General features: G+C 65.6%; 3 protein-coding genes across 17 annotated transcripts in view; 1 reads left to right on the forward strand and 2 right to left on the reverse strand.

Moving 5' to 3' along the window:
- The window catches only part of LOC121819792 (basic salivary proline-rich protein 1-like), a 35,179-nt gene extending 34,265 nt beyond the window's left edge, over positions 1 to 914 (forward strand). The window contains exon 4 of the mRNA XM_042251095.1: positions 755 to 914. Coding sequence (XP_042107029.1) covers positions 755 to 914 — 160 coding nt within the window. The remainder of the gene's footprint in view (positions 1 to 754) is intronic.
- On the reverse strand, positions 617 to 11,891 carry MSANTD1 (Myb/SANT DNA binding domain containing 1). Its single transcript, XM_027971276.3, has 4 exons — positions 11,355 to 11,891; positions 6,586 to 6,850; positions 2,875 to 3,150; positions 617 to 1,410 (listed from the first exon to the last, which is right to left on the reverse strand). Exons 1-4 carry the CDS (start codon positions 11,368 to 11,370, stop codon positions 1,170 to 1,172), a joined length of 798 nt encoding a protein of 265 aa, XP_027827077.1. The 5' UTR covers positions 11,371 to 11,891; the 3' UTR covers positions 617 to 1,169.
- Positions 11,892 to 15,474: 3,583 nt separating this feature from the next.
- Positions 15,475 to 18,306, reverse strand: part of HTT (huntingtin) — a 122,087-nt gene continuing 119,255 nt past the window's right edge. For 14 of the 15 annotated variants that reach the window (XM_060416649.1, XM_060416656.1, XM_060416645.1 and 11 more), the window contains 3 exons: positions 17,236 to 17,398; positions 16,980 to 17,140; positions 15,475 to 16,220 (listed from right to left, as the gene is read on the reverse strand). In XM_060416649.1, the coding sequence (XP_060272632.1) occupies positions 16,007 to 16,220; positions 16,980 to 17,140; positions 17,236 to 17,398 (538 nt within the window). In that variant the 3' untranslated portion in view covers positions 15,475 to 16,006. 15 annotated transcript variants of the gene reach the window in all.

Below are 18,306 nucleotides of genomic sequence, written 5' to 3' on the forward strand. Positions count from 1 at the left end.
TGTGCAAACAAGCAGGCCCTCAGACAGGTCTTCTTGCCCAGGTTTCCTCTGGGCAAGAGTGTGAATGACCCCGCTGTCCCTACAGGGCGAAGCCACAGCCAGCGGCCGAGCCGTCTGTTCTTCGTGACTTGCTGCTTCTCACTAGACGCCTGCCTGAGCTGAAAATCACATGGAAGTGTTTCCTCTGCACCGTTGGCACAGTGCCCTCAGAGCTACGGGGTGGCTGCGACTCAGGCTGTGTCCTGAGTGAGACTCTGAACCACGCTCGGCTCTCAGCTCCCCTGGGGGCCTCCCTTCAGCGGTGGTCCAGTGACTCAGGAGGAACTGGGGGTGGGGTGCTCTGGACAGGCTTTCTGGCCTGTAGACCCTGAGCCCCACCCTAGCCCCTCTCTCTCCTGGGAAGGCATCTCCCCCTGGGGTGGCTGTCGGCTCCCTGAGGCCCCAGCTGTGTGTCCAGCCCTCCGGGCCCTGGAGGCAGCTCTGCCCTCCCAGCGCCTTCACAATCTGCTGTTAGTCTGCGCCTCCACCCAGTCGCTTCCTGCCCCGCCATGCGTCAGCTCCTGAGGTCAGCGGGCTCTCCCACCTGTCCCGAGCTGACAGATGGCACAGGGTGGGGTGCATGGGCAGGATCACCGTTTTTATTGAGCTGTTGCTAATGGGGGTCCAGAGGCCCCACATCTCGGAGTGGGGGTGGGGTGGTAGATAAAAGGCCATCGAGGCGGAGCGGCCCCCTGGGGTCTCGCCGCCAACGCAGGTCCAGCGAGGGCGCACCTGCGGGCACACCCGCCACGGAGCCGCCTCCACCTGCCCACGGCCGGCGCCTCCCTCCACGCCCAGCCGTGAGCCCTGCTCCCAGAAGTTGTGAAAAGCACACGATTAACGTCAAAAGCCGCTTCCAGTACCGTCGACACTGACAATAGCGGAGGGTAGATTCCAGGCGTTCTTACTGGGGAGCCGCCCTGCCGTGACCCGGAGTCCCTGGGCCTGGTATCCAGGGAAGGGCTTTACGCCGGGGTCCCCCGCCCGTGGGGGCCGGGAGCGGCCGCGGGGGCGTGGCGAGGCCGTCCCGGGGGCGTGGCCCAGGCCGGAGCTGTTCCGGGGGCGGGGCCCAGGCCAGAGGCGGGGCCGTTCCGGGGCGTGGCCCAGGCTGGGGGCGGGGCCCAGGCGGCCTAGACGCCGGACTTGGCGATGATGCGCTCGAGCAGACTCATCATTCGCTCTTGCAGCTGCAGGCTCTGGGCCTGCAGGACGCTGTGCTGGTCCAGCGCGCGGCGCACCTCGCGGCATGTCTCCTCCAGGGCGCGGCTCAGCCGGCGCTGCTCCTCCAGCAGGGCCTCCAGCAGCCGCAGCTTCTTCCTCTGCAGGTGGCCACCTTGGCCCTTGCGCTTCTTCACCGGCCGCTCCTCCGACCTGGAAGGACAGTGCGATGTGGGGACGGCTGGGCCCTCCCTGTCATGACAGCATTCCCACACCCACTGAGCTGGGTGGGCAAGGGGCGCTCATAGTGGGGGAGTGGACACCCAGAGAGGGACGAGGAAAACGCTGGGTGGAGGGCCTACAGGGCAGACACCACCAGTTCTGGCCAGCCTCCGGCAGATGGGGGAACCCCTGCCTCCTGGCAGCCTGGAAGGGGTCAGCACGCCTGGGGGTGAGGAGACGGGGATAGCAGGCCAAGGGCGGGGCCGTAGAGGCCAGGCTCCCCTCCAGGACGGGAATCTTTCCAGGGTCAGGGCTGAAGGCAGCCCAGCTCTCTGCTGTGAGTGGGGCCCCCAGGGATGGCAGGGAGCTGCCAGACGCCCCCAGGCCCTGCCTGTCCCCAGCCTAGGCCCTCTGCTTCCGTGCAGGATTGTGGCCCAGTCACCCTCGGGGGCAGAGAGCAGAGCCTGGACTCTGGAGGGAGAGGTGCCCCATGGCCCGGCCTGGCACAGCACCCGGCAGCCATCAGTCTGGGAAGCAGGCTCAGCCCACAGAAGCAACTGTCCGCCAGCGGCAGATCCCCTGCACCCCAGCCCGGCCACTAGCAAAGGCGATTCTGTCGGGGGTCTTCGCTGAGAAACCACTCCCCCCCCCAGGGAAGGGGCACTGGACAACCGAGCAGCAGCCCTCAGATTCTGGGTGTCAAGACAGGAGGGGCCCCCGAGATGCCTTCCTCACCCCATGCCCATCTGACAGGCTTGAGACTGAGCTCGGGGGAGGCAGGACCGAAGCACAAATGTACACTCTTCCTGTCCTCTTCTCCACTGGCCAAACTCCTATTCAGCCGTGAAAGCCCAGCCCAACGTGACCTCCTCTGGCTCCCTAGCCCCACATCACACCTGTCTGAGGGTGTCTTGAAGTGGGGTCAGCTCATGGCTGGCAGGATGCCATGGATGGAAGAGGGGCTGGGCGCCCACTGCAGCCAGGCTCCAAGGACACTGTGGAGGCTCAGCCTGACGCCCCCTCCCTGGTTTTGAGACCAGCCAGCCTGGCAAGGCCAAGGAGAAGGGGGGCCCAGGGCATGGTCTGCTTGGGGTGGGGGAGCTCGAGAGCCAGACACCGAGGAAAGGGCAGGAGGCTCGCCTCTGACTCCCAGCCTTCGCCAGAGAAGGTCCTGATTTATCCCCATTTTACAGACAGAGACTGAGGCCCAGAAAGATCACAGACTTTCCACACAGCTGAGCAGTGAGGGTGCAGGAGACGCGCTTGGGCGGCGGACACGACAGCCCGGGCCTCGGGCCCCCCTGCCTCCCTGTCTCTGGCCGCCCTGTCCCTGAGGTGCGTGTGCCGCCCAGGCCTCTGCAGCCGGCCCTGGGTGGCAGAGACTGCCGCCGCCAGGACGGCCGCCTGGCCCGTCCCGGGGGCAGGCGGTGGGGCAGGAGCGGGGCGCGCACACACCTGAACTTAAGGGACAGTAAGCTGGAGGAGCTGTCGGAGCCGTCGTCCTGGAAGCGGCCTTCGTAGGAGCACTGGGTATACGGTAAGTACAGAGGGGTGGACTTAGCAGACGGCGACAGGGACGCCTCGGTCTGGGACGTGGAGGGCCCCGGCTGCTGGCCGTCCGGCAGTTTGCCATCACAGGACTCGGGGGCCTTGGCCAGAATCCTATCAATGGCTAGGTAATAGGGCCAGTCGGGCGGGACGGAATCGCTATCTGTCATGCATTTTAATTTCCTGAAACGAGAGACACAAGAGCCAAGGGTGAGAAACGGCTGCTCCTGGCCCTGCCCGCCCGGCCCCTCTGCAGAGGGGCGCTCGGGGGCGCCAGACCCAGGGAGCCACGTGGCACGGGTGTGGGCCACTCCCAGCCAGACAGGCCTCCCCGGAAACGTGTGCCAGGTGAGACCGGGTCAGAAAGAGGTCGGGCTCGGGACCCTACGCTGCTGTGGGTGTCGCAGGACCCACAGGCCCCAGTGTCAGGCTGGCCCCTACAAGTCCTCTCTTTGCTTTTCTGGAGGTTCTAAACTCTCTGCAATGAACAAACGCTGCTTTTTAATAAGTCAGTCAGCATTAATAAGAACATATGTGGTATAATACCAGCACAGGAGTAAGACGTGATATAATGTGTAACGAGAACGTAAAATGAGGTCAGGTCACAAGTGTGTCCTGAGGACGCTGCCCCGGAGCAGGAGCTCAGGAGAGACGAGCACAGGCCTCGTGGTCGCGGCTCTGAGTCTGCGGCTCGTCTCCGCCGCTTCGCTGTGTGAGCCTGGGCAGGTCCATTAACCTCTCTGAGCCTCGTGTCAGTAAAATGGGGATGATCCAAGTTGTGCTGGGAAGACTGGAGCAGACAACGCCCGGTGCCTGGCCAACAGCGAGCTGTCCTGATGACATTCTTGGTACCAGGAGGGGGGGCGGGGCCTGATGCCCCCAGCGAGGGTCTGCTGTCTGCCTATGGTGGGCCCGTGCCCCGCCCAGGCCCTGCGCCCTGCCCTCCCCTGCAGACAGGCCCTGAGGTCCCTGGGCCTCGGCTGTTCCCTGGGAGGTGAGGGAAGGGGAGATGGGGCCATAGTGCAGGCCCCTGCCAGCGAGCAAAGGGGCCACAGTGGGGTGGGCGCGGGCTCTCTGCCTCCCGAAACCCGGGGTCCTGAGCCCCGGCCACCACTGGCAGCCCCTCCACATTCCCTGTCCTTGCTTCTCCGGCTCTGGGGAGGACTCTGAGTGACAGGGTCCCCCGCAGCAAAGTGGCTCCTTTCTCCTAACAGGGTGCCCCGAGGTCAAATCCCTGCTGGGGCGTGGCCACCGGTCACCCTGGTCCCTGGAGACGCGCTGACCATCTGAAAGCATCGCCCTGGTGGGGGTGTGCGGCTCGGGGCAGAGGCCGAGGGACGTGGGGTCCTCAGCAGGGAGCCGGGACGGGCTGCCCCACTTCCCTGAGGGCAGGAGGGCGGAGGGCTGTGCTGGGTCCCGGGTCCCCCTCCAGCACTTCCGGAAGCCCCCAGGTCCCGCTCTGCCCACCCGAGACAAGGCCTGCCCCACTGCAGGGGGCCCCTGAACAGCGCATCAGCAAAACACGCTCCCCTGAACCAGGGCCCCCCAGGCTTCCTTCACAGACGATCTGTTTTCCTACTTTGGCCACGCAGAGCAGCTGGTGGGATCTGAACTCCCCAGCCAGGACTGAACCTGGGCCCCTGGCAGTGAGAGCATCGAGTCCTAATCACTGGACCTCCAGGGAATTCCACCAACCACCTTCATAGCAACTGTCCCCGGAATCCCCAGGGGGCCCTGTGGTTGGGACTCTGCAATTCCACAGACGAGTGCCCAGGTTTGATCCTGGGTCGAGGAACTAAGATACCACAAGCCTGAGGTGCATTGAATAAATAAATAAAGATTGGCTTTGTTTTCTTTTTTTAAAAAAACTTTTCATGAAAAATAACTGCCGCCTCCGCTGTGGGCAGCTCTGGGTGGCGGGGGTCAGGGGAGTGCTGGGGGAGATAAAGAACCAGCCCTCAGCCAGAGTGTCGCTCTGTAAGGCCGTCTGTGCCTGCGTGGTCTGTCTCTTCAGTCTCGTCCAACTCTTTGTGAGACCCCATGGACTGTAGCCTCCAGGCTCCTCTGTGCATGGGATTCTTCCGGCAAGAATACTGGAGTGGGCTGCCATACCCTCCTCCAAGGGATCTTCCCGACCCAGGGACCAAACCCATGTCTCCTGCACGGCACTGTGCATCTCCTGCACGGCAGGCGGATTCTTCACCACTGAGCCCCTGGGGAAGCCCTCTCCTGCTCTGGGCCTTGGTGTCCCTGTCAGTGACGGGAGCTGAGAGGTGCTGCTGCTGCGTACAAGTGCTTCATAAACTGTGAAGCGCTGTGTGCGTGCGGCCCCACCCCGCCGCCGGCCACCCCCTTATCTCCTGTGGCCGCCTCAGCCCACCTCCCCTCCAGGAATGGAAGAGGATCCCTCCCTGGGGCTCAGGAGGCGGCTTTCAGGATAAATAATGAATAACCCGGCCAGACGCCAATCAGAGCCGTGAGTCACGGAGTCAGACAGCAGGCTGTAAAGCCACCCGCCTCAGCCCTGCTGCCCCCTCCCTGCCAGGCGCCGCGGGGCTGGTGGCGAGGGGGATGGGGGGCACACGGCTCGGCCTCGGCCCACCTTTACCCCAGTGGCCAGCCACCTCTGCTCTGCCCCAAGGCCTGGCTGGGGGCCGGGCTACGGGTCAGAAATGAGCCTCTGGATGTGCCAGGCTCAGGACCGGCCCCTCCAAGGCCGAGAAAGTTAAACTGAAGCAACTGAAGCAGCCTTCGGTTGTCCAGGGCCCTGGGAGTCTCTGCACACCCCCAGGCCCCAGTGGGCCGGGAGCCGCAGGCCAGGAGGGGCGGGGTGGGGGGGGTCCTCTCACCCACAGAGTGTGGCTCAAGGTGCCCAGGCCAACCTGCAGGGCTCTGTCCACAACCCCTGGCCAACCTCTGCTCCCCTGTCCGGGGCGGCCTGGGCTGGGACCACGGGGTCCTCACGTGTCCTCCTGCGACGGCAGCCTCCCAACATGGACAGGCTCCTGGGGGCTGCGTGGGCCCAGCCCGCCCACAGGGCCCACTCTCTATGCTTCTCCGCCTGCAGCTCAGCTCCTACTCGACCTTCACCCCGCCCGTGACCCCCTCCACCCGTGACCTCTCACCCGCCCACGACCTTCTCCTCCCCAGACCCCGGGCAGATAAACCTGGCCCCGCCCTCTGAGGTGCGGGGCACACAGGCCCGCCCTGGAGCTGCCCCTGCCCGAGCCATGTGCCTAGCCGTGACCTAGCCCCTCCCGAGGCAGCCAGGGCAGGGGCCCAGTGCGAGGCGGGGAGGGGGCAGAGGCGCCAACCCTCCTGGGTGCTCAGGGCCTCCACACCCTCTCCCCAGCCCTGAGGCCAGTGCTGCGCCCACAGTGGGCTCAGTGGACGCTGGAGACAGCTGACTGCAGGCTCAGGGGCCTAGTGGCCCAGCCTCGGGTTTCCCGCCCCTGGCCGCCAGCAGTATCCTCCACCCTGCGGGGCCTTGGGGGTCTCCCCGTGCCCCGCTCCACGGGGCCCACAGGTCCCCTCTTGCCTACACAAAGCCGGGACTCCCCCCCACCCACGCCGCCGTCACCCAGAAGGCCCCCCACCGCCCGCTGCCCGCGGGCCTACCTGTACTGGAAGGTCATGTTGGTGATCTTGATCTTGATCTCCTCGCCCAGCCGGCGCTCGCCCGTCATCTCCAGAAGCTTGCTGGCCATCTTCTCGTACACCTTGGCGTTGCGCTTGGTCTGCTTCAGCTCGTCGAAGAACTCCTCCCAGACAAGCATGAGGCCGCGCATCTCGGCGTCCGTCCAGTTGCGGGCCCGCCGGTGCTTCTCAGCCTGCGGGGACACGAGGTAGCCGGGCACCTCTGCCGTGGCCATGCCCGGGGCACCTGCGGGGTTAAAGAGCGCGCTTGGGGCGGGCCGCCGGGGCCTGCACACCGCGGCGGGAGCCCCGCTCCTGGAAGGCAGCTCCTCGCTCAAAATGGGGCCTACATCTGACAGGCAGGAATTTAGTTAAAAGCTTTTAAACGGGAAACGTCATTTTGATGTCACGTTTCCATAGCAACAGAGCAACTGCATAAGCTACAACAACAGAAACCTTTTAACTGAAAGCGCAGGAATCAGGGCCGCCCTGACGGGCCATCAATACTCAGCGAGCAGGCCAGGCCCAGAACCGGCGGCCCAGGCGTCCGGCCCTGCCTCCCAACCCCAGCCTGGCCGCCAGGCTGGCCGGCCCAGGGCCACCGAGCGAGGCCCCTCCGCTGGGAAGACTGGGCTCGGGTGGCCAGGCAGGATCCAGGCAGCAGTCCTGGCCTCCACCTGCCCCCCCGCCCCCGGCTCACACTGTCAGGGGCCCAGGGAGGGCCCAAGATGGGGGGCTGGGGTGCAACGGAATGAGAGGCGGCGGAGAGGGAGACCCAGAGGAGGAGAGACGGGAGGACAGAGGGGTAGGAGGGACAGACGGACAGACAGGAGGCTGGCACGGGAACACACGCTTGGGAACCTGCAGAGACACGCGTGTACAATGCCCACCCGCCCACACGCCCCGTGCACGGCCATCCTCTGGCTCACACTCAATACAAACGCCACCACCACCAGGCTAGGCACCAGCAGCTGCGGCAGACCCCTGGCTTGATCACCATCCACCTCTTCCCGTCCTCAAGGGGCATGGCTGCCGGCCTGGGTGACCTGGCAGCCTGGGTGACTTGGCATGGGCTGAGGAGCCAGCGCAGGGCCCGAGGCACAAGGTAGCTGGGAGCAGACGGTGCCAATGAACAGCAGGGCCCCGTGGGGCTCCCAGGCACGGAAGCCTTTTTGTCCCCCATGCCTTATGGACAAGACTCTGGCCTCCGTGGCCTGCTCCGCGTTTCGGAGAGCAGAGCGGTTGCTGATCGGAGGAGGAGGGACAGGCCCGTCAAGATGAGCAGGAGACAGACCACCTGAGACCCTGCACACACCCTGAGCCCGTCAGCAACCCCACCTTTTGGAAAACTCGCAGCAGCAGAAACGAAGACTTGCTACTGCCTTGGCCCTTATCACAGACCCGACTATAACCTCTCCCTCCTCACCAGGGGGTGGGGCACAGCCCTTGAGGTGCTGGTGAAACCGCTGACTTCAGTGTGGGGCTTAAACCCACGTGGCTGGGAACGTGCACCTGGCCAAAACCCTGCTGGAGACTCAAACCCAAGTGGCCAGGACTCGAACTCGGCCAAAACGCGTGGTCTGCCAGCCGAGGCCGCAGACCTGCTGTCAGGTCTTCGTGAAGCTGAGGTCTCTGATGTCTCGTCACAGAAAGAATTCAGCAACAAAGTGACGGGGTAGAAGCGGATTGATTCAGAGAGAAACACTCCACAGACAGAGTGTGGGCTGACACAGAGGGCAAGTGCAGCCTCGCCAGGTTGCGTGGTTAGCTTTTCCTGAGTTGGGAAGGTCCCCTGGAGAAGGAAATGGCAACCGACTCCAGCATTCTTGCCTGGAGAATCCCATGGACGGAAGAGTCTGGCGGGCCACAGTCCTTGGGGTCACCAAGTCAGGCACGACCGAGCGACCAGCACTTTCACTTGTGTTTTGTATGAGCTGGGTAATTTCACAGGCTAATGTTCAGTCGCTCAGTCGTGTCCGACTCTTTGCAGGCCCATGGACTGCAGCACGGTGGGCCTCCCTGTCCATCACCAACTCCCAGAGCTTGCTCAGACTCAGGTCCATTGAGTTGGTGAGGCATCGTGCCGTCTCATCCTCACAGGCTAGTGAGCGGGAGGGCTGTTCCCACTGTTCTGGGGACGCGGTGGAGATCTCCAGCCGCTGGGCCGCTGCCCGCTTTTCGGCCTCTGATGGCCAGCCTTGGGGCTGCCACGGCGCCTCTGGGTGTGTTGTTTCGCTCGCTGATGTGTTTCAGTGAGAGTGGACAGAGGACCAGGGTCTAGCTGAAGTTGACCTGTCTGCCATCTTGGACCCACTGGAGTCTAACCAGCTTATGTTGTGTCCTTGGGCTGTGCCACCCTTTCAGAGGGTGTGCCCTGCCCCCTGCCTCTTGTCTCACTGGCTTTGCCTGGCAAAGTAAAGCCACTGTCTCCATGTTTGTTTGGCACTGGTGCACAGAGCGCTGAGATTTTGGCAACAGCGTATTCCCACCCGTCCTGCAGCCGGAACACCTGCACCCAGAACACCTGCACCCAGACCTGCCTTGTGCACGGGGCTGGGAGGGGCGCTCCCTGTACCCCCAGGACCCCACAGAAAAGGGCTTGGTGAAGCCTTGCTGAGTAAAGGTATGAACTCTGAAAAGACTGATCTCGAGTAACTCCCGTACCTCCCCAGTAGGTCGCCTGGATTTTGCCTTCAGGCTTCCTGGCAAACTCTTGTTCTTTCTCCACGGCCCCGTTCTGGCAACACCTTCTCTCTGAAGTCGTCCTGCTCTCCTTTGGTCCTTCCTCCCGCTCTCCCTCCTGCAAACTGAGCCTCCCTCGAGCCGCCGTTTCCTGTCTGCCCTCCAGCCGTGTGACCCTGGGTTAATGCTTGCAAAGGCAACAGTCTTTTAAGAATTCGAGCTCGCTGGCTCCTGGGCCCTGTTCTAAGCCCAGCGTGTCTGTTTTCAGCTTTGACCCTCACGGCACTCTTGTGAGGGAGGCTGGCGCTGCTGTTAGTCCCATTCTGCAGATAAACAGCCTGAGGGACAGAGGTGAGGTCACCCTGTGGGCAAGGGGCCAAGCTGGGCTCTGAACCCAGGCAGGCTGGCTCGGCGCTGGGTCTGACCTGTGTTCCCTGGGAAGGACACGTCAGGCCTCCTCTGCCCACGGTCCTGGGCGGGGGCTCACAACCCAGGGCACACGCTGCTGCCTGGGTGAACGCTACCATTGATCCCCGAGTGCGACCCTGGACAAAGTGGCCTGGGCAGCCCCTCCTCAGGCCTCCGCCAGCAGTCAACTGAGGCTCAGTCCCAAGGTCCACCTCACACCTGCTGGCCGGGCTGTGACAGCCACACAGAGCCCCTGCCCTGCCCCCCGGCCAGTGGGCTGTGAGCCCCCCAGATCTGCGGGGTTCTGTGGGGGGTGGGTTGAACTTGGGGGAAGGGCTCACAGAGTGCAAGCTGAAAACCTCCCCAGGCACAGAGGGCCCTCCTCAGGGCCTGAGCCGCCCAGGACAGGGAAACTCAGCCTGGGGCCAGGGCCGGGGGTGGAAAGGGGTGACAGGGGCTGGGGGGGCGGTCCCTGAGGCTCTGGCCAGGTGCCCTCACCCTGCACCTCCACGTGTCCAGAGCTTGCCTCTTACCCCGAGAGAGGGGCTGAAGCCCAGCTGGAAGGAGGGGAGGGCTCAGGATGGGGTGGGCCGGCTGCGGCTCTCTCCTCCCTGCAGTCGGAACTTGGGGTGCAGAGGCAGAAGGCAGCAGGGCATCCTGGGTCAGCACCTGGCCCTGCCCTCAGCTCCTGGTGGAAGCCCCTCCCTGTTGTGGCTTCTGAGGTTGCCTGGGGACACCCCTGCCTGGCCACATAGCACCTCCCAGGAAGGCTGACAGCTGCTATGCCCCTTGACCGGGTACCTGGCACACTCAGTAAGTAGTGTTTGCAGAGTGCGTGAGGGATGAGAAGGCCCACCTCCTCCAGGAAGTCCTCCCCAAGCCCCTCTTAGGCAAAGGATTTAACCTACCAGGTGGCCTGAGAGCTGACTCTCTGCCCCCAGAGCCTGGGGTAGCCCTGACTGTCCTCCAGGTGGATGTTCCCTCAACCCCGACCTCCAGAGCCGAGTGGGTCTGCCTCACAGCAACCCCCAGCGCCCAGGTGGGGCTCCGAGAGGAGGCAGGCCAAGCTCAGGGTTTCAACCTGGCTCAGCCAGCTACAGACACGACTTGCTCAGGCCACCTCCAGCCCTGCCCTCACCAACACCTGTCTGGACAGGTGACCCCACTGGACATGGGCCGGTGCAGGGGGCACTGCTGCAGCTCCTGGGCCCCTCCCTGCCCCCACCTCCTCGGGGTACTTGGAGAGGGCACAGGCTGGCATACTGGCCCAGTGGGGGCTGCGGAGTGGTCGTCAGGAGGCGCTGCCGCCCTAGGTGCCCAGCTTGGGCAGTCCCAGGGCAACAGGCCCCAGTGCCTCTGCAGGGGCGGCTGTGGGCCTGGGGCAGCGCTGCTGGTGTGCAGGCTGGTGTGCTGGGCCGGGTGACCACCCCCTGCTGGGCCCCAGCAGACGGGTCCCACAGAGGCAGGGTAAATGGCTGGGCTCCAGCATCTCCGCTGAGGTTTCAGGGGTGCTGGAGAGCCTCGGGTGTGGGGCAGGGGGGCACTCGCTTTGGCCTCCAAGGACAAGACAGAGCCAGGGGGAGATAGAAGCAAGCCAAGCTCCTGGCGGCCCGTGGGAAGGCCCTGTCTGCCCTTGGCGGGGCTGGATGGGGACTGCGTACCTTGGCACAGCTGCATGGCCTGTGGGGACCCTCAGGCTCTGCGTGCCCAGAAGGCAGAGGGCCTGGGGCCGGGCGTCCGTCGGCACCTGTGGAGAGAAGGGCGGTCAGGCCTCAGCGGGAGGGGCCCAGGCACGCAGGGGAGGCCGGTGCCCTCCAGGCCTCTGCCTGGCCATGTGGGGACCCAAGGCAGGAAGGGCATCCCTCAGGGGCCTCTAGCACCTCCCCGGGGGCCGATGGCGGGGAGCCGGGCGCATCCCAGGAGGCGGGAGTCCTCACAGCAGCCTAAGACCCCCGGCTGGGCAGAGGCCAGAGAGCACAGGGAGCATGGAGGTGGGTCCAGGCTGGGGGCGAGCGGAGCAGGAGGGTGGGCTCTGCTGGGCGCAGTGACCAGCCTGGCAGCACTGTCCTCTCCCCACGGGAGCCCAGACCCTTAACTCTTGGTCCTCAGCGGGCATGCCCGACCCCGAGTCGACGGCTCTACCACACTGGGCCGCCCCTGCCCTGAGTGCCCCAGGGCCAGGATGAGTGTAGGCCTGGCCGGCGGTTCATCTGCTCACAGCTTGGCATGGAGGCTTGGCAACGCTTGCCCCAGAGGATGTGGGCGTGATGTGGGGACCGTACCCAGGTGGCCCCCGAGTTCCTGCTCGGAAGGCCAGTGGGGATGAGCCATCCTGAGCAAGAGGCCAGACTGCAAGGCCCCCAGGGTCGTGGGACCCCAGGTATCCCTGTGGTCTGCCAGGAGCCTTGGTGACTCCACAAAGCCAGCCCACCTCTGTGCCCACGGGGCCCTTGCAGGAGGCCCCGTCCAGTGGCGCCCGGGCCGCCCTGAGGGTCAAGGCTGGACCAAGAATCCCTGGGCCCAGAAGGGCTTGCAGGTTCAGGTCAGGAAGCAGGGGGTGAGCTGCCCTCTACCGAGGGCACCTGTGCTGGGCGGCTGGAGGGTGAGTGGGACACTGTTGCTTCCTTCCAGGGCGTCTCGGGCCTTCGTCTAAACATGGAGGTCAGGGCATGGGCGCCTCGCCTGGACCACGGCGGGCAGGGAGCACTCGGTCCCTCCCAAAGGGGAGGCTGCTGAGGCCTGGAGCGTGTTAGGTGAGACGGGCCTGGGGAGGCGAGCTGACCTCTTCCCACACGCAGTGGGTGCACACACCCCCGCGCAGCCTGGCCACTGGAACCGGCAGCCAGACCCTCTCCGAGTAGGTTCCCACAGCACCACGAGGGCAGCGCCCACATGTGCCATGACCGGGGCAGAGGCCAGGCTTCCTAAGCCCGCCGTCCGTCTCTCTGGGCACCCGCTGTGGTCAGGCTGGGGGCTGCCCACTCCCGCCAACACCCTGGGACCTGGAAAGCCTTCAGCAGACTCTGTGGAGCACCCGCCCTGGGCAGCCCACTGCCCAGGGTCTCTGCCTCCACAGGTGGATGGGCAAGCACCACGACACGGAGAGGTGTAACCCCGCATGGCTGGGCTCCCCAGGAGGGGCTGGGAGAGCCAGCGCCCATACAGCTGAGTGGAGAGGATTCCTGGAGGAGCTGGCATTTCCAGCGGGAAGAACACACCACCTCAGATGGACGGGGCAGCCTCACCACTCGGTCCCGGGGCATGGGGGCCTGTGGCCAGTGAGGTGAAAGGGGCAGCGGGGCCATGAGGGCCTCCAAGGTCAGGTCATGGGCCCTGTGTGAGCCCCCAGGACCTGTGCCCGCCGTGACCACCCCTCCAAACTGGGGCCTGGGGTGAAACTGCACGGCCCCCACGGGGATTAGACGTGACCACCACAGCCTCTGCAGCCTCGGGCACTGGCGGGGGGCCGCCCCCGTCCCCGCAATGCCCGGCACCTGGGTCCCACGGCGCGGGGCTCCTGCTGGTGTGGTCTGCCGCCCCCTGTGGGGGCAAGTTTCCCCATAAGCAAAGCAGGCCTCACACGGCAATTTACCTTGTGTTTTCTTTTAATTCATATGTACAGTATTCGTAGCAGTTTAAAAAATTAAAATATACATCTCATGTCAAACCTTCGCTCTCTTCTCACAGACAGGCCTAGGCCAGGCTCCGGGATGTACCCATCACAGCCCTGTGGGTACCCGGTGTGTGCACAGTGTGAGTTCCAATCCCGCTGGAGGACGGGCAGCCGTGGGGCGTGCTCAGAGCCCAACCCCCCGCGGCAGGTCTGTGACGCTCCAGTCCTCCAGGCCAGCGGCCAACTGGCTGCCGCAGGGCAGCTGCAGCGACCGTCCGGGGCTAGGGGCTCCTTCGGCAGCACGACCAATCTAGCGCCAGACACACACGCCCTGCTGTGGCCACCCCCGCCTGAGCCCCGCTCCCCGGCTCCCCGCTGAGCCCAGGCCTGCGGCACCAGGCAGTGGGGGGCAGTCCCCTCCAGGTGCGGCCACCCCAAGCTCTCTGGGGAGCATCAGTGACCTTCAAGGTGGTTCTTGCACCCCCGCCGTCACTCCAGCGTGCACGACCAAGCATCACCCTGGCTAGGACAAAAGGCAAAGCGAGGTCGCACGCCAGGAAGAGACGCCCATGGCACCAAGAGGGAGCAAGTGTACTCCTCCAAACCACACAAGAGTTACCGCGCTGCACGGCCCGGAGGGACTTCCCCAAGATGGCTGCGGGCAGCTCCACTAACCCGCGCCGTGAGCGGTCTGCACCCCCAGGCTCGGCAGTGATACCCGGCCACAAGGGGGGCTGGGTGCGACATGCTGCGGGCCCAGGGAGCCCAAGCGCCATCCTCGCCTCCCGAGAGGACGCGTGTGCTGCAGGAGGGCGAGGGCACAGCGGGGAAGGGCACCTGGAAATGCCCCTCCCCCTGCCCGGCTCAGCGGGGCCGCAACAGGACACACAGGGTAAGAGGCACTGGCACCTCGCCCGCCAGCCACCCTGGTTCCGCTCAGATCTTCCCTGTGTCCTCGCCGCCCCCAACGACCCTTTCAACACCGTCTGGGGTGGCAAGGTGACTGCTGCTGGACACAGACTTTAGTGCAGTCCCCTCCGCAGACAGCTGATGAGGGAGCCCATCTCCTCAGGGGCACTTTGATGAGCAATGACCCCACCCCACCCTCAGACGACTCAGCCACGTGGACGACCCCGTGGGGCAGGTCTGAGAAAGGTCGGCTTCTGTAGAGACCTGTCGGCCGCCCTCAGAGGCCCCGATGGAGACTCAGGTGCATGGCCCCACACGTGTCCCCTCCTCCGCGGGCAACGACCTCCCCGAGCACTGGCGCCTGCCCTGGGCGCATGCCAGTGGGTCTCTGGGTGGCACCGATGGCCAGAGCTGGCTGCAGCCCCTAGCTGAGTGCTGACGGTCACGTGGGGCACAGGGCGGGCCCTCGAACAGCTGTGCCCAGCGCGTGGACTCTGAAGGGGACCGGCCCCCGGCTTCACGCTCAGTGTGGTCTCTAACAAGTGCAAACACCTAAGCGCGGACAACACGGGCCCACGACACGTCCACCTCGGAGCTGCTGAAGGGACCCTGGGGTAGGGCAGCAGTTCTAGAACCTTCCGTGCTCACGGTCACTCCAGCAGCTTGTGCCTGCCAAGGCGAGGGTGAGCCCAAGTGAGAGGCAGGAGGGCGGGGACGTCACTTCTCCTGCGGAGCCGGAGCCCCGCCCTCAAGGCCCCAGCTCCGACTTCTGACCCGTGTCCACCGCTCACACCGCTGGGCCCTCTGCGGGGGCGTCCGGGTGCCAAGGGCAGCTCTGAGGGGCTCCCTGCACACTCTGACCCTGGCTGGTCTCTAACTGCCTGGCTCTGGGGGTGGGGGCTGGGGCCCGCACCCGTAGGAGGCGTGTGCAGCGGGCGGGGTGTCGCAGAGACAGGCGTGAGGGGCACCCGAGGCCTCCCCCTAGACCCTGGGCGACAGCTGCAGGTCAGCCCCGCTTGCCGAGGAGACGCCCAACCGGACGCACCTGAGCTCACAACCAGGACAGCCAGGCCGCACCTTCCCCGCCCTCAGCTGGCTCCTGACAGGACAGCAGCACACAGCCCTGAACCCCAAACGAGGGGCTGCCAGCCAGCCCGCCCCGCGGTGGGTGGGGGACAGACCTGGTCCACCTGCTCAGAGGCCGTGACATGCAGCGCTGACCTGGCAATGCACAGACTACACGGGCGTAGAAAGCCACCTTAAAATTAATCTCTTTACTGATAGAATTAAACTTTAAATCCTGAGAAGACAGACACGGGGAGGACAGCGCACTGTCGCGCTCCCAGCCCGCCGCCTGGCCAGACCCGGCATGCGCGCCCTGCGGGAGCCCGAAACACCCCAGGACCCCGCGCCTCGGAGCCCGTGGCGTCCCCTCCCGCCTGCGGGACAGCGGAGGGCTGATGGCTCGCCAGCAAGAGCAGAGGAATCCTGGCCCCCAGGCGGGAGCAGCTGGGACCTGGTGACTGCCGAGAGCTGGGCAGGAGGACGTAAACAGCCGGCGGCTGGCTCTCATACCAGCTCCAGCTCGAGGCCTGCCACAACCAGCTCCCGCCCCGCGAGGACTCAGGCTCAACCCCAAAGGTTACTGCGTGTGCCCTGCGCGCAGCCTCGCCAGCACACGGCAGGACACCCGCCCCCTGGCTCCCCGGAGAGAAGCCCGTGCCGCCCACTGCCTGGCACAGGCTGGGCCCCGCGGTCCAGGGGCCACCTCGTCGCCACCTGCATGGGCACTCAGCATGTGGCGGCCTTGTGGACGCTCCGCAGACAAGCCAGCAGGTGGTGGTATGGGTTTCCGGGCACGGCGACCACCTCGAACACAGACTGGAAGGCCCTACGGTCGAGCTCCTCCTCTATCTGGTGTCGGTAGAAGTCTGCAGCCACCAGGCAGAAGAGGTTCACGTCCACCTGTTCCAGCTTGCCCATCCTGCTCACGACGTGTGGGAGGCTGGCCAGCCAGTTAAGGGCACAAGGTGGCAAGCTCGGGGAGGCCTGCTCCTGTGCTCCAGGGGGTTCCTGCCTCCCCCAGGGCTCCTGCCCCGACACAGGCCTGCGGACAGCAAGGGGCGCCGAGGGGCTCCCCAAAGCTACAAAAGCAGCGGCCCAGGGCTGGGTGGCAGCTGCCTCACGCCTGGGTCTGGGCCCTCCAGCCGGAGCCCCCGCCCCACGGGGCTGCCCCTCGCACAGGGCTTACCTGGCCGGGCTCCTGCACACCCAGCACAGAGCCATGCCGCCCGCCCGGGCTGCTCCCAGCGCCGGGACAGCCGTCTGCTCCGAGGCTCTGCGGTCTGTCTGGGGAAGGCTGAAGGGAGGGGCCGTCCCCTTTTGGCAGCCAGCGTGTCGGGGGCGGGAACTGGATCTTCACTGACTCCAGCGTTTGCCCAGGAGGGTGATACACGGCACGTGACAAGCGCTATTGAGAAGCAGCGCAGTGGCCCGCCCAGCTGCACGGACCCGCAGGCAGACACAGGGGGTCCTCTGGGGGCCTCCCCTCCCCACGGACCCCCCCGGAGCCCCGCTCAGAGCAGGGAACACACGGGCTCCTGTTTCCTGGTTCGTGCCTCACTCTCTTGGGGCTTAAGGGAAGCGTCACCCTGACACCTGGGCTTCCTACAGAACTTGGGTTCCCAAAACGCTGACGCAAACGTCAACCAGGATGCTGACGGGACGGCAGGGCCGTCCGGGGCCCAGGACCAGGCAAGGATACATCGCCGAGACCCACGGGCTGGTGGACGCGCTGACGAAGAAGCAGGAGAGGCTCCACGTGGCCATAGCGACCGGGCTCCGCTGCGTGAAGTTGGAGAGCGACAGCATGACCCAGTCCCGCACCGTGGACGACTGCCCTGCGCTGTGCAGCGCCTGGAACACCTGCGCGGAGGCCGCGGGCGAGGCCGCCCCGTCAGCGCCAGCTGGGGGGAGCTGGGGGCCCCGCGCCCGCCTGGGCGCCCCGCCCGGCCCCTCACCTGGTACACGACAGTGGCCATGAGCTGCGGGTACGGCTGCTGGCTGGACAGGAACTCGCCGATGACCTTGTTCATGACGTCCTGGGGCGGGAAGAAGTCGTCCAGGAACTGAGGGAGGACGCGGGCCACCACGCGGGCTTCGCAGGGGAACCCCTTCCGGATCCTGTGTGGTGGGGGGTGGAGCCCGGATCAGAGCCCGTCCGCCGTGCTCCCCAGCCCGGGGGCTCCTGACCGGCTGGCATCCTGAAGTAGCAGCAAAGACGGCTGGGGTGGTGACATCACGGCACGCCACAGCCCCTCGTGACAGACCCACGTCCTCGTGAGGCCCTCAGGCACGTCTGCGCTCCTGGAACCCGTCAGTGCCCCTGCCAGGCCCCCTCTGCGCCAGCCCTGCCCCAGAGCCCCCAGCTGCCTGCCCTCAGCAGACCCGTGGTTGGCCCCTGGCACAGGGCCCTCCCAGGGCCAAGGGGCAGCCAGCAGGCTACTGGCCATCAGCACACCTCTGCTGGCCCGCCATGTCCACGTGTTCTGCGTGCAAGCCCCATCTGCAGGAAGCTGAGTACACACAGGCCTCAGGAGTGCGGAAGCGGGGCCCCTGCACAAGCACACACGAGGGGCTTGCGCATCAGCAGACTCTGGAGCCCGTGGAGATGGGCCCCCCAGAACCAATCAAACAGGCGCGTGTGACTGAAAAGTACCAGAAGGGACCTGGAAACCGGCCCGGTGTGCCCGCTCCACCTGCCTGCAGACGCCAACCATGACCCACAGGCACGAAACCCGCAAGGGAGAGTCAGCACCGTTGACCCAGAGGCCTCCACGCGTGACAGCGTGGCCAGGCTGAATGCCGGCCCTGCACGGGCAGACGCGCTCATCTCGCAGCAAGCCTGGTGCGTGAGCCCCCGCGGCAAGGCTAAGCGTGGGCGCCCTGCCTGCTCCCCAGGCTTGGTGAGCGTAAGCGTGGGACTGTGGACGCTCACTGAAATGGGCAACGTGGGCGCAGCGTGCACGCTCAGCTCTCTGGCCAGAGCGGGCCTGGAGAAGGCTCTGTGACGTGTGCGCAACGTGGGCACC

This window comes from Ovis aries, chromosome 6, assembly GCF_016772045.2.
Source record: "Ovis aries strain OAR_USU_Benz2616 breed Rambouillet chromosome 6, ARS-UI_Ramb_v3.0, whole genome shotgun sequence".
In the NCBI taxonomy this organism is placed as follows: Eukaryota; Metazoa; Chordata; class Mammalia; order Artiodactyla; family Bovidae; genus Ovis; species Ovis aries.

Coding starts and splice junctions, on each gene's coding strand:
- MSANTD1 (XM_027971276.3), bottom strand. Junction 3,151..6,585: donor AACATGACCTTCCAGTACAG/GTAGGCCCGCGG, acceptor CTCTCGTTTCAG/GAAATTAAAATGCATGACAG. Junction 1,411..2,874: donor TTACTGTCCCTTAAGTTCAG/GTGTGTGCGCGC, acceptor CTGTCCTTCCAG/GTCGGAGGAGCGGCCGGTGA.